The following is a 26,634-nucleotide window of genomic DNA, read 5'->3' on the forward strand; positions in this document are numbered from 1 at the left end:
TATCATTTCATAAGAAAAAAATTAGAGAAAATATATTAATTCAGGAAAACTTGGCTTATTAGGCAAATCGGGCCTTGCATAGTAGGCTGAGAAGTGAGTTCTGGCTACTAGGTACGACATATATATATAATATATATATATAATATATATATATATAATATATATGTCGTACCTAGTAGCCAGAACGCACTTTTTGTCCTATTATGCAAGGCCCGATTTGCCTAATAAGCCAAGTTTTCCTGAATTAATATATTTTCTCTAATTTTTTTCTTATGAAATGATAAAGCTACCCATTTCATTATGTATGAGGTAAAAAATTTTTTATTGGAGTTAAAATTAACGTAGATATATGACCAAACCTAACCAACCCTACCTAACCTAACCTAACCTATCTTTATAGGTTAGGTTAGGTTAGGTAGCGGAAAAAGTTAGGTTAGGTTAGGTTAGGTAGGTTAGGTTGCCGAAAAACAATTAATTCATGAAAACTTGGCTTATTAGGCAAATCAGGCCTTGCATAGTAGGGTGAGAAGTGCGTTCTGGCTACTAGGTACGACATATATATATATATATGTCGTACCTAGTAGCCAGAACTCACTTCTCAGCCTACTATTCAAGGCCCGATTTGTCTAATAAGCCAAGTTTTCCTGAATTAATATATTTACTATAATTTTTTTCTTATGAAATGATAAAGCAACCCTTTTCTCTATATATGAGGTCAATTTTTTTTTATTGGAGTTAAAATTAACGTAGATATATGACCGAACCTAACCAACCCTACCTAACCTAACCTAACCTATATTTATAGGTAAGGTTAGGTTAGGTAGCCAAAAAAGCTAGGTTAGGTTAGGTTAGGTAGGTTAGGTAGACGAAAAAACATTAATTCATGAAAACTTGGCTTATTAGGCAAATCGGGCCTTGAATAGTAGGCTGAGAAGTGCGTTCTGGCTATTAGGTACGACATATATATAATATATATATATATATATGTCGTACCTAGTAGCCAGAACTCACTTTTTGGCCTACTATTCAAGGCCCGATTTGCCTAATAAGCCAAGTTTTCCTGAATTAATATATTTTTTCTAATTTTTTTCTTATGAAATGATAAAGCAACCCATTTCATTATGTATGAGGTCAATTTTTTTTTATTGGAGTTAAAATTAACGTAGATATATGACCGAACCTAACCAACCCTACCTAACCTAACCTAACCTATCTTTATAGGTTAGGTTTGGTTAGGTAGCCGAAAAAGTTAGGTTAGGTTAGGTTAGGTAGGTTAGGCAGTCGAAAAACAATTAATTCATGAAAACTTGGCTTATTAGGCAAATCGGGCCTTGAATAGTAGGCCAAAAAGTGAGTTCTGGCTACTAGGTACGACATATATATATATATATATATATATTATATATATATATATTATATATTATATATATATATATCACAGTACTAGCTGTACCCAGTCACGTGCTGCTGTGGCTCAGCAATGTATGCACGTTGCTGAGCCACTGCAACCCTCCCCTGTCCTCCCGTCCCCTCATCCTCCCAACCATTCCCAACTCCCCACCATCCTCCCCCGTCCCCTTCGTCCTATCCACCATCCCCCACTCCCCTGTCCCCTCGTCCTCCTCATTCCCCCTTCTCCACGTCTTCCCCACAATCCCCCACTCCCCTGTCCCCTTGTCCTCCCTACCATTCTCCACTCCCCTGTTCCCTCGTTCCCACCATCCCTTACTCCCCCGTCCCCTCGTCCTCCTCACCATTATCCCCTCATCCCCCACTCCCCTTGTCCTCCCTTACATTCTCCACTCCCCAGTCCCCTCGTCCCCACCATCATCCACTCCCCCATCCTCTTGTCCTCCCCACCATTCCCCACTACCTCGTCCAATGTGTTCCCAAATGATCTGATGTTCCCATCAGAAAAATGGGAACATCATATGATTTGGTGTTCCCATCACTGAAAAATAAGAAGTTAAAATAAATAAATGAAAAACAATGAAAAAATAAAAAAAACATTATTCTCACTAAATGAACGGTATGGTCAACAACACAACTCAATTCCAACGCATTGTCACACAAAATAATTAAATCAAAATGAAAATAAACTGAAATCTATGAAAATTCATTTTATCAATGCAATCGGAAACACTGAAATGGAAGTGTTACATATTTAGTCTTGTGTGTGATGTGTACATATTTAGAATATAGTTGTGCATTAATTGACTGTTGATTGCTGGTGTTGACTTTTTGATGTGTAGTGCCTCGCAGATGTCGAGCCGCCTGCTAGGTGGTACATCGATAGGTACAGCGATAACAGGCGGCTCGACATCTGCGAGACATTACACATCAAAAAGTCAACACCAGCAATCAACTGCCAATTAATGCACAACTATATTCTAAATATGTACACAGCACACACAAGACTAAATATGTAACACTTCCTTCATGCTTCATCAATGTAGATCATACAAATTTATGTTAATATTCATCAAATGTTTCTGCATTTTACTAATTTTAAAACCCTTCCATTGTGAGGAATGTCACCCATTCTTTACTCATACTGATGCACGTCTTGGCTAGCATGCACAATGGAAATATTTTTTGCTATATATTTTGTGCACATTTATTCGCAGGTGACTAACAGGGACCTGTTATGGCGCTACTTATATCATGGTCTACTACCCAACCTGAGAGCAGGGAAGTATTACAACGATAAGCCGCCATATGGGCTCCGAGGGTTCCTTAATGACCAAAGTAACCGCATCATGGGCTATGCCACCATCAGGCAGATTCGAACGAAGGGCACAGAGTGCAGGTACTACAAAGTCTAGTTCTTAGAAAGATTGTTTAAGTGCCAGCAGTAGTTTTCCACAGCCTTTAGTAACTGCCCTGTGTAATGGGGTCTCAGGATATTAGACAGATGGCACAGATGGCGAATCTTTATTTTCACTTGCCCTAAACAATTGATGAGCTGAATATTATTGATTCACTCATTTAGGCCTAGTAGGTGATCAAAGGACCACTTTTTAGACCTAGAGTAATGATCATTAGAGCCTGCATTTATTCCCTCATAAACCCTTGCCAAATGTTATTATCAAGTGACTACTCTGCTATGAAGTAAGGTCGGATAGGTAAAGTGTGGTCAGAGAGATTACGGTGAGACGAAATCAGTTAGATGAGGGGAGTTAAGCCAGATGAGGTCAGGTCAGAGAGGTTAAGATGAGGTCACAGAAATTAAGGTATGGTCACAGAGGTAAGATGACGTAGTGTCAGAAAGGTGGTGAGATCACGAAGGTAAATGAGATGAAGTCAGGTCGATGGTTCGACTTTGGGTCCTTAGACTTTTCCTTCCGGAGGCTCTCCGCCAGAGTTTCGTTCATGTAGGCTCGGGGGGAGCCTCCTGCATGCCCAGGTTTTTGCTTTGGTTCTGGGCCTGTCTTTGGGCTTGGTTTCCTCCCGTTTTTTGAGGGTGTTCCGAGGTTCTAGTTGTTCCTGGGTAGCAGTGTGTCCTTGTTTCTCAAGGAGGCTTGGCATAATTTTGCCGTTCCTCACACTGAATAGGCGGAAGGTGTCTTCTCCGTTGCAGATTTGGAGGGGGTCCTGTGTTCCTCTTCATTCCTGTTCTTTCCGTACAGTGGGGTTGCGCAGCTCTATGCTCCTTCCTTCTTGTAAGATGTTTGGTGCTGTCTCTCGTTGTGCCTTCTCGCATTTTGTTTCTGTTTGGCATTTCCTGTACCTTCTGGTGCTTCCACTTGTGGCTTCGCAGAAGGTGTGGGTTCGTTCAGCTTGGCTTCTCTTTTATGGAGGATCTGCCCTTTGCTTCTCTGGTGCAGTTTGCCCTCGGTTGCTTCCTTCCTTCGGGTGGGATGTTTTTGTGTTTCACCTTCTATCTCGCGTGTCGGCCTAGTCCAGTCTTTGGGCTCGGCGTGTGCCCTGACTTTTCCTTCTGCTTCCTCAATTTTGTTCTCTGTGGACTTCTCCCTGTTCTCTGTTATGACCGTTGTTGCCGACTTTTGGTCTTTGTGTCATTGTAGGGGTTGGTCTCGCCTCCCTAGCGGTTGGTTGAGTCGAGGTCTTGCCTTCTTTTCGTCAAGATGGCTCCTCTCTGGTGTCGCCAACCGAATCGGTTGCACCTTTCCCGAACTTTGTCCTTTCGTCTGGTCGGGCACGGGCTTATTCTGTTCATCGGGTTGGCTTGTGGCTCGTGCCGACTTTTTCGTGGATGACCTCTTTTCCTCAGTGATGGGGAAAGGGGCTTGCTCGGTTCCCAGCTACTGATACCGCTCATCGTCGGTTTTCTGGTCGTTTTCCGGCTTGGGTGGAGTTGGTTAGTTCTGCCTCCTTTAAGGGATTTATAGTTGATGGGGTGGGTCTATTCTCCTTGCTCAGGTGGGAGTGGGTAGCTCCGGGCCTGGTCCTTCCAGCCCGTCCTTTGCTGATCCCATTCTGGGTCTTTTCGGTCTCTGGTTCGTCCTCAGTTCTTGTTTACACAGGTACCTTTCTTGTCCTTCTTTTGGGTGCCTTTGTTTTTTATGCTTTTCTGGACCTCCGGGTCGCGTGTTGGCACGTCTTTTCCCTCTGTGTGCAGGGGATGATTTGGGTTGGTGTGGGGGTGTCTTGTTTTCTGTTTTGGGGGTTTTATCTTTTTGGCTGCGTCTGACTCCTCGCATTTTGTGGGGTTCTTTCTCTCTGGTCGTGGTGCCCCTACTTCATTTCTTCGATTCAAGATTTGACCCACATCATTGACAGGCTGGTGTGTGGGCTCCGGCCACTTTGTTGTCTGTAGCTGGGGATCTGGGTCTTTCCTGGCTCATTAGGTTTGGGTTCCTGGTGTTCTTGCAGAAGTGGCAACATCCCATTTTCCCTGTAATGTTGCTAAATACGTTCTTTGTGAAAGGTTAGTAACTTAATAATGTTAATATATTCCTGACAAAACCGTTTTAAGTTGGTATGCCAGGGAGCTAGTAAATTAAGTGTCGAAATTTCCAACAGACTGGTCTCTTACTAGCTAGGGTGCTTGTATTGTTGGTGGTAGCTCTGTGTGCCACCACTCTGATCTCTTACTAGGGTGCTTGTATTGTTGGTGGTAGCTCTGTGTGCCACCACTCTGATCTCTTACTAGGGTGCTTGTATTGTTGGTGGTAGCTCTGTGTGCCACCACTCTGATCTCTTACTAGGGTGCTTGTATTGTTGGTGGTAGCTCTGTGTGCCACCACTCTGATCTCTTACTAGGGTGCTTGTATTGTTGTGGTAGCTCTGTGTGCCACCACTCTGATCTCTTACTAGGGTGCTTGTATTGTTGGTGGTAGCTCTGTGTGCCACCACTCTGATCTCTTACTAGGGTGCTTGTATTGTTCATGGTATGCAGGCGATGAGTCACAATAACGGGGCTAAAGTATGTTGACCAGACCACACACTAGAAGGTGAAGGGACGACGACGTTTCGGTCCGTCCTGGACCATTCTCAAGTCGATTTTTTCGAAACGTCGTCGTCCCTTCACCTTCTAGTGTGTGGTTTGATCATGGTAGCTCTATGTTCCACAGAACATATGTTTATTCACAAAGAAAATATTTAATTACTGGTTTATTATATGTAATTTTACACTTATGGCATGTCGGATACTATATTGTCACATTCAACTGATAATGTTTTCTTTATTTCTTGCTAACAGAGTACCGACTATAATGCGTCCGCTTATCAAAGACTGCGATGGTTACGGCTCCATTAGTGACGAGGATTCTCAAGACTATTGTGGTGGATGGATTCCTCTTAACAACTTCACTGGCAACTTCTCGCAGTGCTTAATTCCTGAATTCAGGTAATAATGGTGCTCACGCTGGGAAGTGCTCCCTGGCCACCATGGTTCAGGTAATAATGGTGCTCACGCTGGGCAGTGCTCCCTGGCCACCATGGTTCAGGTATTAATGGTGCTCACGCTGGGAAGTGCTCCCTGGCCACCATGGTTCACGTAATAATGGTGCTCACGCTGGGAAGTGCTCCCTGGCCACCATGGTTCACGTAATAATGGTGCTCACGCTGGGAAGTGCTCCCTGGCCACCATGGTTCACGTAATAATGGTGCTCACGCTGGGAAGTGCTCCCTGGCCACCATGGTTCAGGTAATAATGGTGTTCACGCTGGGAAGTGCTCCCTGGCCACCATGGTTCAGGTAATAATGGTGCTCACGCTGGGAAGTGCTCCCTGGCCACCATGGTTCACGTAATAATGGTGCTCACGCTGGGAAGTGCTCCCTGGCCACCATGGTTCACGTAATAATGGTGCTCACGCTGGGAAGTGCTCCCTGGCCACCATGGTTCACGTAATAATGGTGCTCACGCTGGGAAGTGCTCCCTGGTCACCATGGTTCACGTAATAATGGTGCTCACGCTGGGAAGTGCTCCCTGGCCACCATGGTTCACGTAATAATGGTGCTCACGCTGGGAAGTGCTCCCTGGCCACCATGGTTCAGGTAATAATGGTGCTCACGCTGGGAAGTGCTCCCTGGCCACCATGGTTCAGGTAATAATGGTGCTCACGCTGGGAAGTGCTCCCTGGCCACCATGGTTCACGTAATAATGGTGCTCACGCTGGGAAGTGCTCCCTGGCCACCATGGTTCAGGTAATAATGGTGCTCACGCTGGGAAGTGCTCCCTGGCCACCATGGTTCACGTAATAATGGTGCTCACGCTGGGAAGTGCTCCCTGGCCACCATGGTTCACGTAATAATGGTGCTCACGCTGGGAAGTGCTCCCTGGCCACCATGGTTCAGGTAATAATGGTGCTCACGCTGGGAAGTGCTCCCTGGCCACCATGGTTCACGTAATAATGGTGCTCACGCTGGGAAGTGCTCCCTGGTCACCATGGTTCACGTAATAATGGTGCTCACGCTGGGAAGTGCTCCCTGGCCACCATGGTTCACGTAATAATGGTGCTCACGCTGGGAAGTGCTCCTTGGTCACCATGATTCACGTAATAATGGGATGGTCTTTGATGGTGCAAAGGCGGATTATGGTAGATCAGAGCGCCGTGCCATGTAATTGTGGATGGACAATTAAAAGCCTCGGGTAATGAGACAATTTTACCTGATAAGTCCATCATCAAGACACAATTAATTGCATCATTGTTTTTGCATCATGACAAAGTTTATTGAATCATTGTCTGTGCATAATTGCACATTAATACTTTAATTTCACATAATATTTTGCACATAACATAATAATTTTTCATAATTGCACATAATATTTTGCACATAACATAATAATTTTGCATAGTTGCACATAATACTTTATCATAGTATTAACTGCATTACATAATTGTATTCATCGCTCTTCTGCCTTCTGTTCACAGTAAATAATTCGCCTCCATACCTTGTAGCCTATTTCCATGGTCCTTCGCCATACTGTCAATGCACTGAAGCCTTGAACGGAAGAGAGTGAGGTAGTGGTGGTAGGAGGATAACTGGTAACGGGGAGAGAAAGAGGCTTGTTGGCTAGACTGATTGATTGATGAAGATTAAGCCACCCAAGAAGTGGCACGAGCATGGGTAGCCCGTAAGTTGTATATTTCTTGAAGTGAATGTGATCTTTGGTCGGGAATATTGATTAGAAGTTGGTTTGGATATATTCTGAGGAAAGTGAGGCGAAGAAGAGATAGCTATAAGGGATTGTGGGAAACGGGATAGGAGGAGTGGTAGACAGCTGTTGAGAGGTTCTTGGGATGTGTGTGTGTATGTACTATTTGTACCAGCAAGATTGAGCTGTTAGCTCTTGAACCTTCACCTTTCTAAACATCGGTAGACTAATGTACTGTCTCCCGACTCTTTTCTTCCATCATATCTACTACATGTATCTCAAGCACACACACACCCAGGAAGCAGACGGGCTTAGCAGCTGTCTAACTCCCAGGTACCTGTTTACTGCTAGGTAAACATGGGACATAAAGTGAAAAACTCTGGCTCTGTTTCTGCCTCGGCCGGGAATCGAATGTCTGTATGTGTGTGTACTCACCTAGTTGTGCTTGTAGGGGTTGAGCTTTGGCTCTTTGGTCCCACCTCTCAACTGTCATCAACTGGTGTACAGATTCTTGACCCTACTGGGCTTTATCAAAGCCCAGTTTGAAATAAAAATGTAGGCTTTATCAAAGCCTACATTTGAAACTGTGTGTGTAGTCTACCTTCACCACATCTCTGCTTAATACATTCCATCTGTTAACTACTCTGACACTGAAGAATTCTTTCTTATGTGAATGTGGCTCTTTTTGGGTACTAAGTTTCCACATGTGTCCCCTTGTTCGTGTTCTACCCATGCTAAATAGTTGGTCTTTATCCACTCTGTCAATTTCCCTGATATTTCTGTAGGTGATTATAATGTCACCCCTTACTCTTTTGTCTTTCAGGGACGTGAGGTTTAGCCCTTAGCCATTCCTCGTAGCTTATACTCTCAGTTCTGGGAACTAGTCTGGTGGCATACCTCTTAATCTTCTAACTTTGTCTTGTGTTTAACTAGGTATGGACTCCAGGCTGTAGCTCCATACTCAGGATTGATCTGACATAAGTGGTATACAGGGTCCTAACGATTTCTTACACAAGTTACTAAAGACAGTTCTTATGTTGGCCAATCTAGCACATCTCGCTGATGATATCCTTTTGATGTGGACTTCTGGGAACAGGTTCGTGTGATATCAACCCCCAGATCTTTCTCTCTATTTGACTCTTGCAAGATTCACCTCCCAGACGGTATCTTGTGTTCAGCCTTCTGCCCCCTTCGCCTAATTTAATTACTTTACACTTTCCCGAGTGGAACTTTAGCAGCCATTTTCTAGACCATTCCTCCAGTTTGTCCAGGTCCCGTAGTCTCTGTCTATCTTCATCTTACTTGATTCTTCTCATAATTTTTGCATCATCAGCAACATTGAGAGGAACGAGTCTATACCCCTCTGGAAGATTGTTAACATATTAGAAACAGGATGGGTCCAAGAACAGAGCTCTGTCGGACTCCGCTGGAGACATCTCTCCACTCTGATGTCTCCTCCCCTCCTTTACAGTTACTTGTTGTTTCTTGTTGCTTAGATACTCCCTTTTTCACTGGAGCATCTTACCCTTTATTCCTGCCTGTTGCTCCAACTTTTGTAACAGCCTTTTATGGGGTACTGTGTCAAATGCTTTCTGACAGTCAAAAAAACTGGCCTGTGCTTTAGGTGTGTGTTTACTAGTTGTGTTTTTTACGGGGGTTGAGCTTTGCTCTTTCGGCCCGCCTCTCAACTGTCAATCAACTGTTTACTAACTACTTTTTTTTTTTTTTTTTTTTTTTTTTCACACCACACACACACACCCCAGGAAGCAGCCCGTGACAGCTGACTAACTCCCAGGTACCTATTTACTGCTAGGTAACAGGGGCATTCAGGGTGAAAGAAACTTTGCCCATTTGTTTCTGCCTCGTGCGGGAATCGAACCCGCGCCACAGAATTACGAATCCTGCGCGCTATCCACCAGGCTACGAGGCCCCCCCTCGTAGTGTGTGTGTGTGTGTGTGTGTGTGTGTGTGTGTGTGTGTGTGTGTGTGCGTGTGTGTGTGTGTGTGTGCGTGTGTGTGCGTGTGTGTGCGTGTGTGTGTGTGCGTGTGTGTGTGTGTGTGTGTGTGTGTGTGTGTGTGTGTGTGTGTGTGTGTGTGTGTGTGTGTGTGTGTGTGTGTGTGTGTGTGTGTGTGTGTGTGTGTGTGTGTGTACTCACTTAGTTGTACTCACCATGTTGTGCTTGCGGGGGTTGAGCTCTGGCTCTTTGGTCCCCCCTTCTCAACTGTCAACCAACTGGTATACAGATTCCTGAGCCTACTGGGCTCTATCATATCCACATTGGAAACTTTGTATGGACTCAGCCTCCACTACATCACTGCCTAATGCATTCTACTTGTTTATTACTCTGACACTGAAAAAGTTCTTTCTAACGTCCCTTTGGCTCATTTGGGTACTTATTCTTCACCTGTGTCCCTTGTACGCGTACCACCTTGAGGTTACCTAGAGGTGTTTCTGGGGTTAGCGTCCCCGCGGTCCGGCCGTCGACCAGGCCTCCTGAGGCCAGATTCACGAAGCAGTTACGCAAGCACTTACGAACGTGTACATATTTCCTCAATCTTTGACGGCTTTGGTTACATTAATTAAACAGTTTACAAGCATGAAAACTTCCCAGTCAAAACTGTTGTTATTGTTATAACAGCCTCCTGGTGCTTCGGAGTTCATTAACTGTTTAATAATTGTAAACAAAGCCGCCAAAGATTGAGAAAAGATGTACAGGTTCGTAAGAGCTTGCGTAACTGCTTTTCTGAATCTGGCCCCTCGGTGTTGGACTGGTCAACCAGGCTGTTGGATGCGGCTGCTCGCAGCCTGACGTATGAGTCACAGCCTTGTTGATCAGGTATCCACCCGTGTTAAAAATCAGGTATCAGGTATCCACCCATGTTAAAAATCAGGTATCAGGTATCCACCCGTGTTTCCATCAGGTATTAATCTGGTATCCACCCGTGTCCACCACCCGTGTTAAAAAGTTTATCCCTATCTACCCTGTCAATTCCTCTGAGAATTTTGTTGGTAGTGATCATATCCCCCTTACTCTTCTGTCTTCCAGCGTCGTGAGGTGCATTTCCCGCAGCCTTTCCTCGTAACTCATGCCTCTTAGTTTCTGGGACTAGCCTAGTGGCATACCTCTGTACTTTTTCCAGCTTCGTCTTGTGCTTGACAAGATACTGGGTCCATGCTAGGGCCGCATACTCCAGGATTGGTCTTACATATACTGTGTACAAGGTTCTGAATGATTCCTTACACACGTTCCTGAAGGCTAACGGTGAAGGCTGATGTTAGCCAGCCTCACGTATGCCGCAGATGTAATTCTTTTTATGTGGACTTCAGGAGACAAAGTTTGGTGTGATATCAACTCCTAGATCTTTCTCTATCCCCGTGTCATGAAGTACTTAATCTCCCATTCGGTATCCTGTGTATTGCCTCCTGTTTCCACCGCCTAGTTTCATTATCTTGCATGTACTCGGGTTGAACTTTATCAGCCATTTGCTGGACCATTCATTCAGTCTGTCTAGGTCATCTTGTAGCCTCCTACTATCATCCTCTGTTTAAAATCCTCCTCATAATTTCCGAATCATCAGCAAACAATGAGAGGAACGATTCTATACCCTCTGGGAGTTCATTTACATGTATCAGAAACAGTATAGGTCCAAGGACTGAATCCTGCGGGACTCCACTGGTGACGTCTCGCCAATCTGAGACCTCACCTCTCACAGTGACTGGCTGTCTTCTGTTGCTTAGATACTCCCTTATCCAATGGAGTACCTTTCGTTTCACTCCTGCCTGCATCTCCAGCGTTTTTCACTAGCCACTTGTGTGGTACTGTGTTAAAGGCTTTCTGGCTTTCCAAAAATATGCAGTCTGCCCACTCCTCTCTTTTTGCCTGATTTTTGTTGCCTGCTCGTAGAATTCAATTAATCCTGTGAGGCAGGACTTCCCTGAACCCATGTTGATGCTGTGTTACAAAGTTCTTTAGCCCCAGATGTTCCACTAGCTTTTTCGCATAATCTTCTCCATCAGCTTGCATGGTATGCAAATTAGAGACATTTGCCTGAAGTTCAGTGCCTCCTGTCTATCCCCCCTTCTTGTATATCGGAACTATACTAGCCGTCTTCCAGATTTTTGGCAGTTCCCCCTATTACCAGTGATTTGTTATACACTATGGAGAGTGGCAGGCACAGTGCTTCTGCTCCTTCCTTTAGTATCCAAGGGGAGATTCCATCCGGGCCTATAGCCTTTGTCACATCCAACTCTAGCAAAAACTTTCTTACACCCCCACTGGTAATCTCAAACTCTTCTAGTGGTTTCTGGTTAACTATTCCCTCTCTTATCTCTAGAACTTCCCTTGCTCTAATGCAAAGACTTCCTGGAATTTCTCATTCAGTTCCTCGCACACTTCGTTGTCGTTTGTAGTAAATCTGTCTGCCCCTATCTTCAATTTCATTACCTGTTTCTTTACTGTTTTTTCTCCTGATGTGGCTGTGAAGCAATTTAGGTTGAGTCTTTGACTTGCTTGCAATGTCATTTTCATATTGCCCTTCTGCATCTGTTCTTCAACCTGACATATTCATTCCTGGCTCTCTGGTATCTTTCTCTGCTCTCAAGTGTCCTGTTATATCTATAGTTTCTTCACGCCCATTTACTTTGCTGCTTGGCTAGCTTACATCTCTGATTAAACCATGGGTTTCTCATCTGCAATACGTTGTTTTTCTTTTGGACTGGGACAAACTTGCCTGCTGTCTCCTTATACTTCTGTGTGAAGTAGTCCGTCATGTCTTGGGCCGTCTTTCCTCTGAGCTCTGTTTCCCATGTTATATTTGTTAGGAATTTCCTTATCTCCTCATAGTTTCCCTTTCAGAATGCCAGCCATTTGTTTTCAGTTCCCCTCCTCGAGTTCCTCAACCCTTCTTCAACCAGATACTCAAATGTCAATACACTGTGATCGTTCATTCCTACTGGGGCCTTGAAACCAATTTCCCTTATGTTGGAGTCGTTCAGAGTGAAGACTAGGTCAAGTCTCGCTGGTTCATCGTTTCCTCTTATCACTTGTGGGTTCCCTGATATGCTGGCTTAGAAAGTTCCTTGTCTCCACTTCCATTAGTTTGGCTCTCCATGTATCCTCTCTTCCATGTGGTTCCTTGTTCTCTCAGTCTATCCTTCTATGATTAAAGTCCCCCATGATGACCAGATGGGATCTATTTCTGTAGGCAGCAGAGGCTGCCCTCTCAATTATAGTGTTAACTGCCATGTTGTTGTTGTCATACTCTTGCCTTGGTCCTCTGTCATTCGGTGGAGGGTTATATATTACTGCTACTACTACTTTTGGTCCTCCCATTGTCATGGTGCTTGTTATGTTGCCTCTGAATCCCTCACAGCCCGAGATAACCATCTCCTTGATACCCCATTCCTTTCTCAATAGTAGGGCCACTCCACCCTGTGTGTGTATTCACCGTGTTGTGTTTTGCCGGGGTTGAGCTTCGCTCTTTCGGCCCGCCTCTCAACTGTCAATCAACTGTTTGCAAACTACTTGTTTTTTGTTTTTTTTCTCCTCCACACACCCCCCCCCCAGGAAGCAGCCCGTGACAGCTGACTAACTCCAAGATACCTGTTTACTGCTAGGTAACAGAGGAATTCAGAATGAAAGAAACTGTGCCCATTTGTTTCTGCATGGTGCGGGAATCGAACCCGCACCACAGAATTACGAGTCCTGCGCGCTATCCACCAGACTACCAGACCCCCTCCACCAGGCTACCAGGCCCCCTTGTGTGTGTGTGTGTGTGTGTGTGTATTCACCTAATTGTGCTTGCGGGGGTTGAGCTCTGGCTCTTTGGTCCCGCCTCTCAACCGTCAATCAACTGGTGTACAGATTCCTGAGCCTACTGGGCTCTATCATATCTACATTTGAAACTGTGTATGGAATCAGCCTCCACCACATCACTTCCTAGTGCATTCCATTTACTAACTACTCTGACACTGAAAAAGTTCTTTCTAACGTCTCCTTTCTCTGTCTCCTGTGTGTGTTTGTGTGTGTGTGTGTGTGTGTGTGTGTGTGTGTGTGTGTGTGTGTGTGTATGTGTGTGTGTGTGTGTGAGTAAAGAATTATTATATTGTTATTGAAGTTTTCACAAAAATCTATATTTAATTTCAATGAGTTTATGAGTACTTAATCAACAGGTATACCACTGCAGCAGTGCTGAACAGTTATCCAATATGGGGACGAAGAGAGTGGTATGGTGGTGGAGGTTATGTCATCCACCTGAGGGCAAGCACAGACGCCATACTGCAAAAGTTCCAAGAACTACAGAGCAATCAGTGGATTGATCACAAGACACGCGCAGTCCTTATTGAGTTTTCAGTTTATAACTCACAGGTTCGAGAATAGTATTTAAAAATATTCAGGATTTTCACATCCACTCAATGTGCATTTACACTGCACTTTACCTCTAGATTCAAATTGTTATTTCCTTTTTATATTTGGAGCTGGTTTTGCTTATTTCCTTATTTTTTATTTAAATCAATTAGACCCTCATTATTGATTAAATAGTGTACATAATTAAACAGCAACATTTCCAGGTTTGCAAAGATGCACAAAAAACAGTAATGAATATAATGAAACATCAGTTGCCATCACATAGGGAAGACACCCAGAAAGATAAGCGAATCAAAACAAACCACTACATGGTTTAAAACGAGACCGTAGCCACCAACATGTCAAAAGAACTCCCCCAACAATTACAACAAACGACTAAATTCGTGAAACTACCACCCAGCTCACTTCCTCCACCACGGCCCCCTCCCCCTTCGTTGTGTGTGTGTGGGGGGGGGGGGGAAGGGGTTGCGGCTTGGGTTAGCCGGGAGCTCACTGGCCAGTTCTAGAATGATGAAATACTCCACCGACCTAGAGGAAGGAGGGAGGGTATCAGGAAGCCTCCGGGGCTCACCCAGGATTTAGCGTTTCAGTTCATTCAAAGCTGGATTTCTGGTGGTAAGCTCGTTGGCTCCCTAATGCTAACTACCTACAAAGAAGAACAAAAACGGGGAACTTACCAGGGAGTCGGTGCCAAAACCCTGTGAGACATATACCACCCTCGAATATCAGCCCAAGACTTAACAAATACGGCTGACAGAGCAGCATACTTCGGAACATCATGAACATGAGAGTAGATCGCAGGCTGGCTAGCTTTAATGGCACTGCTGACAATCTGAGATACACAAGCCCTGGATCAGGGAACCAGCAAAACTGGATCAACCCAAAACGAGACCACCGAAATGGAATCGATGCCCAGAAGGTAGCAGCGTAAAACCGCCACCTGACACAGCGCATGATGCACCCCAGACCGAATCAACCAAGCGTCAACCACTAAAGGACCCCTCCAGAAGCCCGCCAACTGATTCTTTGCCAGAAAAGGAGCCGACTGCAACCTAACAAAATGACAACCAGGACCATAAGAACAAATCCCCCGGTGCCGTAGAAGAGCGTGAAGCTCAACCACCCGACAACCAGAGGCCAAGGAAAACAAAAACAAACCATTCCAAAAGCATTCCCTGGCTGAAGAGGCCACCATGAAACGAGGATAAGAGAGAAAAGAAAGAACCAGTTCCAAGGACCAGGCAGGCTCAGGCAGTGCATGAGTAGGCTGGAGGTGAAACAGGGTGTGAGAAAGCTTGTGGAAAGGGGCAGAACAAAAATCAACTCGAGCTAAAGCGTCTCTGACAACGCCTCGTGATATGAATGAACAGTATTCAGCATAAGATGCCGATCAAGAACATAATAAGAAAGAAAGGACAAAACAACCCGGTCGGAAACGGAACGAAAATGAAGGAGAAAGTGGCGAAATGACCACCAAGAAACCTCATACTGTCGCTAAGAAGAAACCTACAGGTGAAACATCATCAAACCAGCCACCTGTCCACCATACAAATTGTGATAAATATGCGTCAAAAAGTCCAGATATATAACGTGGAAAAGGTCAAACCAGCGAGGTACGTCACTCGCCAAACACTCTGAAAGAGGTGGAGCTGTGGAAATATACCCGGGTTCAGACACCGAGAAAGCAGCACCTGTAACCAAGGTTGCCAAAAGAATCACTCTTCCCCTACAAGACTCCAGTCGTGCCAGCGCCCATGGGTATAGGGTAAATGTATTCCCATCTCGACCAGTCCAGCTGAAAGGCATCTACTGAGAGGACCTCGCAGTCGGGGAACAGTGCTGCATGCAAAGACCATGCTGACGTAAAGAGGTCGACGTCTGGGCGTCTGAACGTTTGGCAAAGCCAAAGGAAGGCGTCAGCATCGACAGTCCAGTCTGTGGAAATGGAAATAACGTGAGACGCAAACTCCCACACCGTACTGTGCGCCTGACGATGGGAAGAGCACAAACGACCTTCGCTGGCTTGGTGAACCACCCCAAGGTCGTTACGGCTTTGTGACAAATAAAGCCACAACCCAGGCGTCCTTGAAGACATGAAGCTAGGGAGGAGGGAAAGGCATCTTTCACCGAATCCGCAAAAACTAAAAGAGGAATTCGATGATGCAGCAATCAGCACAGGGACACTGGAGGACCCAGTGTCAAAACCGCAGGAGTTAGGGAAAGTGACACTGACCGAGAACCCCAAGTAAAACCCAACCAGGTCTGAACTAGAGTCTGAATCAACTGAGACTTCCACCAGTTTACCAGGAAACTGAACCCGCCCAGCTGGAAAGGAACCAGATCCCTGGCTAGCAGACAAGCAGACCGGCTGGGAGCCCAAACCAGCCACTCGTCGAGATAGGCCAAAACCTGAAGATATATCAAAGGAAGATTAGTTATCATGACCTGAGTTAACTACGTGAAAACACGAGGTGCCAGATTCAGCCTAAACTGGAGAGCCTGAAAGCTGTAGGTTTGTCACCCCACAATGAAACCTACCTATCCCTTAACCAGGTTTGGCTCGTTCTCGAGCCAGACCTGGGACAACATTGTCATCCATCTTGCTAAATCCACGTCCTCAGAAAGCCAATCAGAGTAAAACTCCAGGAGGCTCATGAACTGCACGACAGTAGCCAAGTGCACACGAGTACGTAATATATCAGCCATCAAGGTAGCCTCACAAGGAAGGACAGGTGTGAAGAAGTATGCAATGAGGGACTCCAGATAGTCCCCTAGCAAAACCTGCAACTCCGGAGATACCATCTTCCAATCAAGCATATGGGTACAGCAAAAACTGTGCCAGGCTTTAAGCAAAACAAAGAAAAGTCTGTTAGCCAGGATGAGTCTGGAACCTCGTAATGCACCCAAGAAAGGGAGGAAGAACTGAACTCAAAAGAGACTGGATCCATAACTAAGACGTACTCATGATCATGCAGAAGGTAAGCTATGAGTTCTTCCGGAGCCTCCATAAGGGAAACCCGGTAGGTCGAGAACCTTTGAAAGGACGAATTCGGAATGTCCAAAGGCGAGAAACGAACACTCCAGGGAGCCCTACCTAACTCAAACAGTAAAGGGAAAGAAGAAAACCCCACGCCATCAACAAAAGACGTTCCGAAGAAGAAGCAAGGGCCGACGAAGGTCAAAATAAACCCAAGAACTCCAATCAGACTCCCTTTGAACCCTGGGAACCGCAGCCAAAGGCCCAAGGACAGAGCACTCATCCATGCCCACTGCCTTGGAATGGAAGCTGAGTCCAAGGGAAAAGCTTCGAAGGAGGAAATCGACTAGGAGGACCCAAAAGCTTCAACAGGAAAAAGCGACTCAACTACCTTCATGTTCACATCGGAAGGGCCAACCTCCAGAGCTGCCCAAGCCACATCTCGAGCTAAACCCTCCCCCAAGTCTGAAACCCTCAGACGTTGCAGAGTCTGATGCAGGAAGGAGTGGTAGGGGGAGGAGACAGGTAAAACCTGCCCACCAGGGTATGAAGAGTGGGTGCAAACGGAAGCGCGGTCTAAACGACAAACCCACCAATCTGGGCAGATCCTGGGGCATTCAAATGGGCACAAAACCTAGCTCGCTGCAACACAGAAAACCTGTGATGTAAGCGACCTCTCCTTGATACCTCTGAACTTCCACAGATAAATGGGTGAGTTGGAGCACATGGGGGAACAAGTCCCACATGAATCAGAGTTGTAGGTGTCATCGACCCAACAAGCAGCATGACTGAGGCAGAATGTATAAAAGGCAGCCAGTTACACAGGTGACAAACAACCCTCAAATTTGCTTAAGGTGAGAGCAAGCTCATAAGAGGTAGCCATAGTACAACTGAGCCTGCGGTTTTTTTCCAGGGCCTGCAGGTGAATGAACCCTGCATAAAGTCTTGGCACTGTGGTCCACTTCGCTGGTAAACCGTATCAAAGCAAGTAACCAGACCACCAGAAGCATAAGGAAAGACCAAGGGGGCAGCAAAGGGGTTTCATAGTACACGAACCCTAGGTACACATAATAAGATGAAAGGCAGAACCGCCAAGCAAAAGGCAAGCATAGTTGCATAAACGCTAAAATAAATAATCCTAAACCCAAACTGCTGCGAACGAAGAACCAAGGAGAAACCTCAACGTGCCATGTGCTAGCTAAGATCAGGACACGCAGACTGCAGTGAGCCTCACCACCCAAAAACACTCACAAATCCGAAGTAAAACAGAAAGTCTCATAACCCCTGGCTTACCATCAGGGCGAGGACCACCCCAAGCAAGGAAGCACCCTCAAGGGAGTATTTCCCGAACGTCCCAGAGAAGACAACTCTGACCATGAAAGGGTAGTACCTACAGAGCGCAAAGAGAAGAAAACCCTGAACACGTGTAGCTCCAGTACACTGTACAACGGGCTCACGCACACCCTCAGGTAAAGAAACAGCCTGTAAGGCAAAAATACCTCTTAAAAACAGGAGATTGGAGCCAGATCGAACGTGACTACGAGGTGCAGACATCAGCCAAGAACTGACCTGTGAGGGCTTGCCAAACCTGGGCCGGCTATCTAATCGGCCCTCAATGACAGGGTAGGAGATAATTAGTGGAGTTAATTAGTGGTGGGCTAGTTTCACAAAGGTTCAGTTGTTTGTTGTTATTGTTGGGGGGGGGGGTGGTCTGTTGACATTTTAGGGGCTTAAACTATGCCGTGGTTTATTTTAATTTGCCTATCTTTCTTGGTGCCTTCCCTAGGTGATGGCAAAGATAATAACCTTTAAATGTAAAGTGGTCATTGGCCTTTGCTCCATGCACCTCACTGAGGGGACCATTAAAAAACATTTTAACGTTGAAAATGTTTGGGTTCCGAGTCTACATAATGTATTTAAGTTTGTAGGCATCATGTGGAAAGAGTTAGCAATAAGACATCGAAAGTTATTTCAAAGCTTTACCTTGCTCTTGTTAGCCCCTAAATTGATTTTCAAGATTAGTTTTGGTCTCCATATTATAGAATGGAAATAAGTTCACTTGAACATGCACAGGGGACTAATGACAAAGGAATCCAAGAACTAGAAACCTCCCATTTGAATAGATATTAAAAAAATAAGATTCTATAGAAAGACAAAGAGTTAGAGGTGACTGGAATAAAGGACACAAATAGTTGAAAGGGTATAACAAGGGGATATAAATCAGTTTTTAAATATATTAACACAAAATAGAACACGAAACAATGGATAGTAATTGCATAAGTTTAGTTTCAGGAAAAACCTGGGTAAATACTGGTTTCAAAATATGGTTGTTGATTTATGGAACAAGTTACTGGGTAACAAAATATGTGTGAGATAGCTGAATTATTTCAAGGGAAGGTTAGACTGTGAGTGTTTGGCTGTTTTTCTACTTGCTGCAACAACCTACAAATACATGCAACAGCACCAACGCTGGTGTGGTCGCACTGCAAGAAGTCACTTTGCTGAAGATTGCAACAACAGGCGAGAGCAACCATCAAGGTCCACTTTATCTCAGGTGGAGAGGAAGGATCAGGTGTCAGGATGTAGGATTGCATCTCCATTGGCCCACCAGTGAACACGCCAGATGTAAGGTTCTGAACGACCTTCGTCTACAACGATCGTATAGGTACCTCACGTCACTGAGTCCTTAGTCCCTAAACTGCAAAAGCAATCTAGAGGATAAACTAATGGGTTGTCTCACCAAATTTAGTATTCTATTATTCCTTTAATATATAAAACAAAGTATAAATACAAAATAAAAGTTGACCAAACCACACACTAGAAAGTGAAGGGACGACGACGTTTCGATTCGTCCCGGACCATTCACAAGTCGATTGTGGTCCAGGACGGACCAAAACGTGGTCGTCCCTTTACTTTCTAGTGTGTGGCTTGGTCAACATATTTCAGCCACGTTATTGTGACTCCTCGCCTGCAAAATAACAAAAGATACCGGAACACCATAACAGTACACAAACATGACATGGAACAGCACATAAACATAGCATCAAACCAAAGCATTACATAACAGAATTAAAATACACCAACACTAGTACCCAGGAAACCGTGCACAGACGCGCACAAATGTTACCCTAAACTCACACAAGTGGAACACAGCATAAGGACGTAAACACAAAACACCAACACCACACAACAAAAAAGATCAAGAAATAATACACACACACAAGAGACCTCCACAAACGGAAGCCGTTACCACCTACCAGAATATAAAAAACACAAGGAACATAAGAATGCATTATAAGGGATTCCCTACAGCAACATACATTCAGCATTCCACAATTAAAGTTAACAATAAACCGAATACAGTAAAATAAAATTGATATATATAAAACTGGAAGGGACAACATTCCAAGGAAAAAACTGAACACCACACACTATACATTCACAGCCCTGTCGAAACCAGCAAGAAGGGAAGACTCCTTTCATATCCTTGCAATATGACAGCTCACAAGCCATTAATACCTAATCATCGGGCGGCGGCAGCCCCAACAGTACCGGAACACCACCCTGGGAAAACACCGATAGAACCCTGAAAAGTCAGCAGATGTTGCTCGAAGACGGGGGAATCCCAAAGAAATGGGGCGATAGATACTCTCTTCAACACCATCCTTAAATCGTATCCATCACGACCACCGTCACCAGGCTCAACAACTGTCACACCCTGCTCATCCTTCATCTGCTTCATTTTATCCTCACAATCATGGGATCGCCTCTAGTTTATGGAGGAAGCCGTTAATTCAAACCCGATCAGGAGGAAAGTAGTCTAGAAAAGTAAGCAGGGCCGTGCCTGTATCACCCAGTTCTCCGTTTGTTCTGCGCATAAATTTTTTGACTCCGAAGATTGGAATGTCACCTGCCTGAAGTTGTGCCTTGATGTCGTTTGCACTAATGTCTATAACATGTATGGGGGTTTTCTTTTTTGCTTTCCTGACTGCAATGCGTACGTCGCCATTGTATATGTGACAGATGCTTCACGAAGCTGTCGGAATTAGCAGAGAAAATACGAGTGCAACCATACAGGGCCTGGGAGCAAGGTAGAGTTAGAATCCTTGAGGGTCTCTTCTCAGACTAGCCTCACCTGGTCCTGGTCCACGTTGATCGTTGGAATCTCCTCAATGATTTAACACTTTAAGGGACTCCTAGGGTCCTCATCATATTTAAAGTTTAATGAATATAGGCAACTCGGTGTTGAAGACACCTGGAGCTGAAGGCTTGAGTAATGTTGGCAGTATTCAGAAGTGGTTCAACAGAAACACTGCATAAAGCTTAACAGTATTTATTTACTAACTTAACCACTAATACAAAGGGTGCTTGATTTACTTTAGATTGGCGTCAGAAAGTCTATGGTTGCATTAGCGAGACTCTTGACGTCTTGCTGAACGACTCGGATCCACTGGTGGGAAATCACCTAACTTAACACAGTTGACAGCCAATCATTAACATGGCAACCTAACTGTCGGTATGCAAAGGGATCACAAGAGTTCCAACTGGGTACTCGGGTAATGATGATATGCAATAAACACAACTACACTGTCAATGGGACAGGCAATAACATGCACAATAATAATATCACACAATACTGAATGTGTGGTGTATGTGAAGCTCACATTCACAGATGAGTGAAATGCCGTAATACCTCACAGATAAACACACATACACCGTCGGGTGTTTTCACCTATAACCTGTGTCAGGAATGAGTAGGTAAGAACTGTGGTTGATCCCTCAGATCAACACAGACAGACACAATAAAACAATGACAAGATCTTGTACTTACAGATGGGGGTACCTCTCTTATTAACTCACTCACTCAGGCCCATTTATGCAAGCCCTCATAGGTGGCCTGATATCTGGTTTCCTTGTTCTGAAGTGAGATCATTGACGACAGGTTTTCCCACAAACCGTACTTGACACGGGGGTATTCGCAGGAGGGCGTGCTGTATGTATAACCGACACACGCACACACTCTGGCACTGGCGGTGAGTAAGGGTGGTGACGTCATGTGGTACAGTGAGGGCGGCGGCGGGCAGCTCGAGGCTACACGATTGGGACAGAGTGGCAACTGGCTGCTGCAGGTTATATGGTACCATGCACTACACTGTACACTGTGGTACAGGTACACTGTGGTAAAAGTCACACACAGATTACTTAGGCGGCGGCACTGCCTTAGTTCAGTCTAGGTCACTCACAACGATCTCCACTTGTCACCAGGGGTTACCTGATACCAGTCTGTTTCACTCTGGTGATTTTGTCACTATAGGCTTCTGAACAATATATTCACAATTGTGAATCTGAGCGAGTGTTGGTATATCAAAAAGACGCTGAGTTTATCTTGACGGTGAGGAATGGATGGTGTTCAGTCTATTGGCCGATAGACAGAACAGGACATGTCCTGTGTGTAAGGGCTTCCTCACGAGAATGCTCTGCAAGAGGCTGCTGGGCATCTCGTGGGACACAACACAAAATGTTACAATTTGAACAATAGCATTGGAGCAAATGAGCGGGAACCAATCATATTGACCGTTCCCTGATCAGTAGCAGAGGTGACGTCATGAACACGTCATGACCACGTCACAGCTGTTATTCTCCATCGCCCCGGTTGAGGTTGACCTCAGGGTCAGACTTTGCCGCCTCGCAGGAGTCTTCTCTCTCTCTCACGCTTCGCACTGGCCAATGTACTCACTGACCCTTTGTGGCAAGTATGCTTAACTTCCCTGCATCTACTTTCTGCCTGGATTGTGCACTGCAATGTGCCATTCAAGTCAGCTGTGGGAGAATCTTGAGAGACCATTCTCTTACAACACCCCCCAACAAAAGACCGAGATCCACAGAGTGGTGCTCGTTCTAACCTCTCACACGGCTGACTACACGTGCACGTCCTGAGTGCACGTGGTGCGTCCGGGTCGAGCAGGCCCCGTTTTCTATAATTCTAGGCGAGGCGGGTCCTCATCTAGACTATTTCCTTCTGGTAAGTGAGGCATTTCTTCAGTCACCGGGTCACATGTGGCTCTCTGTTCAGGTCATGAGCAGGCACTGTGGTCGGACGTAGCTCCAGGTCTGGGTCGGCTCAACGCCTCGAAACCCGGAGTGGCACTAGTCTGTCCACTGCCTCTCTCCACCTGTGTCATGCCTGAAACATCAGAGACACACTGGGAACCAGTGTCCGGTGATTCGTGTTGCATTACCTCGCTCATGTCTCCCTCGTTCGACGTCTCGTTGATCACCCCTGACCTACTCAACCAGTCAGCACCTACTGCTGAGAGCAGTAGGTTGTCAATCTGTCCTGTCGATGTCGAGGCCCGTGGTTCTCTCCTGTTCTTAAATCTTACATGCTTCTTTGGCTTTGTGGATACATCTACAGATGGGTCTTCGTAGCATTTGAGCATGTTGTCGTGGTACTTCTTCCTGGCACCATCGACGTCGAGCACGTAGTTTAACGAGTGCGAACACTCCACTACTGTGAATGGGGCCCTTCCACTGCAGCAAGAGCTTGTTCTTGCTAGTGGGAAGTAACAAAAGTACCTTGTCACCTTCATTGAACTTGCATTCTTTAGCTTTTTTGTCGTATGTTTGCTTCTGGTACTCCTTTGCTTTTACTAGCTGTTCTCGGGTCAGCTGACAGGTGTTCTTCAGCTTTTCCTGTAGATCAGTGACATACTCGTACGTCGTCTTGGTTTCAGGGGTACAGTCATCGCCTTCCCATAGGTTCCTCAGTATCCGCAGGGGGCCTTTAACTGTGCGACTGTACAGAAGCTCGAAGGGTGAGAACCCTGTGCTAGCCTGTGGCACCTCCCTGTAGTCAAACAACAAAGGGTTGATATACCTGGGCCACTCCCGAGGCTGTTCGATGCACATTCTCTTCAACTTCTTCTTGAGAGCGCCAGTGAAGCGTTCTACCAAACCGTTTCCCATAGCATGATATGGCGTGGTGAAGGATGCTCTCGCTATGAGCAGACGTCTGACTTGGTCCATCATTTCGCTGGTAAACTGTATCCCTCGGTTGCTATGGATCCACTCAGGTATACCAAGGCGACTGAAAAAACCTACCAGGGCTTCCGCTACCGTTGACGTCTCGATGTTTTTCAGGGCAGCTGCTTCTGGGTACCTTGTTGCGTGATCGACCATGGTCTGGATGTACTTACTGCCGTCCGTTGCACTCGGTATGATCGGACCAACCAGATCAATGCTGACCAGCTTGAACGGCTGATCAATGATGGGTAGGGGCTGAAGCTTCCCGGGCTTCACCCGTCTTTGATCAGTAGTGCGCTGACAGGTGTCACACGAGCGAGTGTAACACTGTATTTTCCCAGTAATTCCTGGCCAGTAGAACACAGCTTGTATCTGCGCACTGGTCTTTGCGTGACCCATATGACCTATGACCACTTCATGACCTAAGCGGAACGCAGCCAATCTATGCTCCTGTGGAACAACGAGTTGGTCCCAAATGTCGTGAGGCGTCTCAACACTGCGCACGAGTTTCCCATTATGGTGCAAGTACCAGTACTTGCGTTCCTGGTGTTGGAAAACTTTTTTCTCCTCAGCATACCTACGTATCTGGGCTAATGTTGGGTCGCTCCCTTGGACATCAATAAACTCCTTTGCAGACACTCCTTGAATGTCTCGTAATTTCAAATGTTTTTCTGGGCGAGTCGGCTTGTTGGTCTCTGACCTCGTAGTGACAGCTGCCACGAGCAAGTTACCTGTTAATGGAGTTGCTGTTGCTTCAACCAGAGGTTTTGCTTCTCTCTCCATAACTTCACAGCTTGCCTTCTCTCCCTTATTCTTCAGCTGGGTGAGGGTGTGGTCACTCCCTGTGACGTCATCCCCAGGCGAGTCACCCTTGGCTTCAGTTGACTGAGTGTGGCTGCACTCAGCTGAGGCAGAAGCTTCCTCACTGTCCCCCGTTTTCTTCGAGGGTGGACTCGGGCAATCAGAAACTCTCGGAACATTTCCCATTAAAAGTCCATATACAGCACGTTCCTGTTGAACGGCACGAATTTTACCTTTGATGTAAGGTGTGTCGACCCACACATACACCTCCACTATCTCTTTAGCATAGCCATTTGGGAATTTAACATAGATATGTCTACCTGTCTCAGATCCTGGCTTTACTAGACTTTTTCTTACCATGTGGGTAGTGGCGCCTTGGTCACGGAAGATTTTCGCCGATTTTCCGTTAACATTTCCGTCTACTTCCTCAAGGGTCCAAGCTAGTGGATCCTTTCCGACGTTGGGATGTATCTTACCACTTGAGCTCACACCTGCTATGTAGCCTGATTTCGGTTTTACCTTGCAATCAGCTGCACGATGACCTGGCTTACCACAGGTGCAGCACATGTGCACATGCTTGTTGGAGGAGTTTCCCTGCTCCCCCGACACACCAGTCTTAGGCTTAGCTCCCTCGCCAATACCTGTAGCATGATGCTTCTCGTGCGGCTTCACCCCTTTCACCTGTCTCCTGGCCCCAGCCCACAGATCAGCTTGCTTGGCCAAAGACAGATTTGACACAACTTCTTGCTCTTTGAGCTTGACACGCAGAGACGATTCGCATGCTTTTAAAAACTTTTCACGAATCATCAGTTGATAGAACTCCATGCTTCCAGGAGCAGTCTCCATGAGTTCACAGTAACGGTTTAGACTCGATTCTAACCGCTGTAACATTAACACATATGTCTCTCCTTTTTGCAATTGAGCTCTACGGAAATTCTCTTGCATCCGGTCTGCAATGATGCCAAAACCGTTCAGCATCACTGTTGTCAATGCCTCGTAATCTCCGCGCTGGTGTGGACCCAGACTGTGGTAGATAGTTAGTGCTTTACCCTTTAACAACGCACTAAGAGCGAGTGCCCACTTTGATCTTTCCCACCCGCAATCAGCGGCGTGACCTTCGAAACGCTTGATGTATGCATCCATCGAGTCGCCCCTTTCATGAAAGTTAGCTAGTTTAGGTAGTTTGACAGTCTTACCTTGTTCAACGTTAGTCTCTGTTGAACGACCACTTGTCTGGTCATTCTGCCTTACTTGTAACTGCATGAGAGCTATGCGTTCAGTACTCTCTCTGTTCTGCTGATTAATCCAGCGTTTGTTTTCCTCTCTCTTGCTGCTCAGTCCAGAGTTTACTTTCTCTGTCCTGCTGATCAGTCCAGAGTTTACTTTCTCTGTCCTGCTGATCAGTCCAGAGTTTCATAGCTTGCTCTGCTACTTTATTCCCTTCGAATTCCAACTCCCTAACTTGGTTACGGTATTCCTCTAAGGTGAATAACTGCGAGCCTGTAATACCTACTCTTTGAGTTGGTGTCGTCTACAAGGACCTTTTGGGCTGAGATTCTTCCCCGTAGAATCCCCCCAACGAAGTATTTAAAGCGCTAGATTCCGGTATGACTCCGTTTTTTTCTGCAGCTCGCGATTCTAGTGACATCATTCTCGGTGACGTCACCCACAGGGGTCTCTACCTCCAAGTTGTCTCTCACTGGGGTCTCTCCCACTGTGTTATCTCTCACCGGGGTCTCACCACCGATAGCTTCATCCAATGTGATGAGACTCGTGCACGCCACCTCAGTACTACCCTGCATGTGTGCTTGTAGCATCACCTCTTCCACGGCCCTCAAGTGCTGCTCCACTCGTTCCTTACACTCTTGCTCAGTAAGAGTGTCGTAGTCGTCAGGTCTACG

General features: G+C 45.8%; 3 protein-coding genes across 3 annotated transcripts in view; 2 read left to right on the plus strand and 1 right to left on the minus strand.

Moving 5' to 3' along the window:
- Positions 1 to 14,863, plus strand: part of LOC138363536 (polycystin-1-like protein 2) — a 42,195-nt gene extending 27,332 nt beyond the window's left edge. The window contains exons 4-7 of the mRNA XM_069322892.1: positions 2,628 to 2,809; positions 5,666 to 5,812; positions 13,737 to 13,932; positions 14,690 to 14,863. Of these exons, the coding sequence (XP_069178993.1) occupies positions 2,628 to 2,809; positions 5,666 to 5,812; positions 13,737 to 13,932; positions 14,690 to 14,863 (699 nt within the window). The remainder of the gene's footprint in view (positions 1 to 2,627; positions 2,810 to 5,665; positions 5,813 to 13,736; positions 13,933 to 14,689) is intronic.
- Positions 13,744 to 26,634, plus strand: part of LOC123751601 (polycystin-2-like) — a 131,389-nt gene continuing 118,498 nt past the window's right edge. The window contains exon 1 of the mRNA XM_069312363.1: positions 13,744 to 13,932. The gene's annotated coding sequence lies outside the window, so the exon portion shown is untranslated. The remainder of the gene's footprint in view (positions 13,933 to 26,634) is intronic.
- LOC123746224 (uncharacterized) lies at positions 23,282 to 25,996 on the minus strand. The gene has a single exon (XM_045727551.2). The coding sequence runs from the start codon at positions 25,994 to 25,996 to the stop codon at positions 23,282 to 23,284; it is 2,715 nt and encodes a 904-aa protein (XP_045583507.2).

This window comes from Procambarus clarkii, chromosome 1, assembly GCF_040958095.1.
Source record: "Procambarus clarkii isolate CNS0578487 chromosome 1, FALCON_Pclarkii_2.0, whole genome shotgun sequence".
NCBI lineage: Eukaryota > Metazoa > Arthropoda > Malacostraca > Decapoda > Cambaridae > Procambarus > Procambarus clarkii.

What these genes read in the sequence shown, in the direction of transcription:
- LOC123746224 (XM_045727551.2), bottom strand. Translation starts at nt 25,996, where the DNA reads ATGCAGTTACAAGTAAGGCAGAATGACCAGACAAGTGGTCGTTCAACA.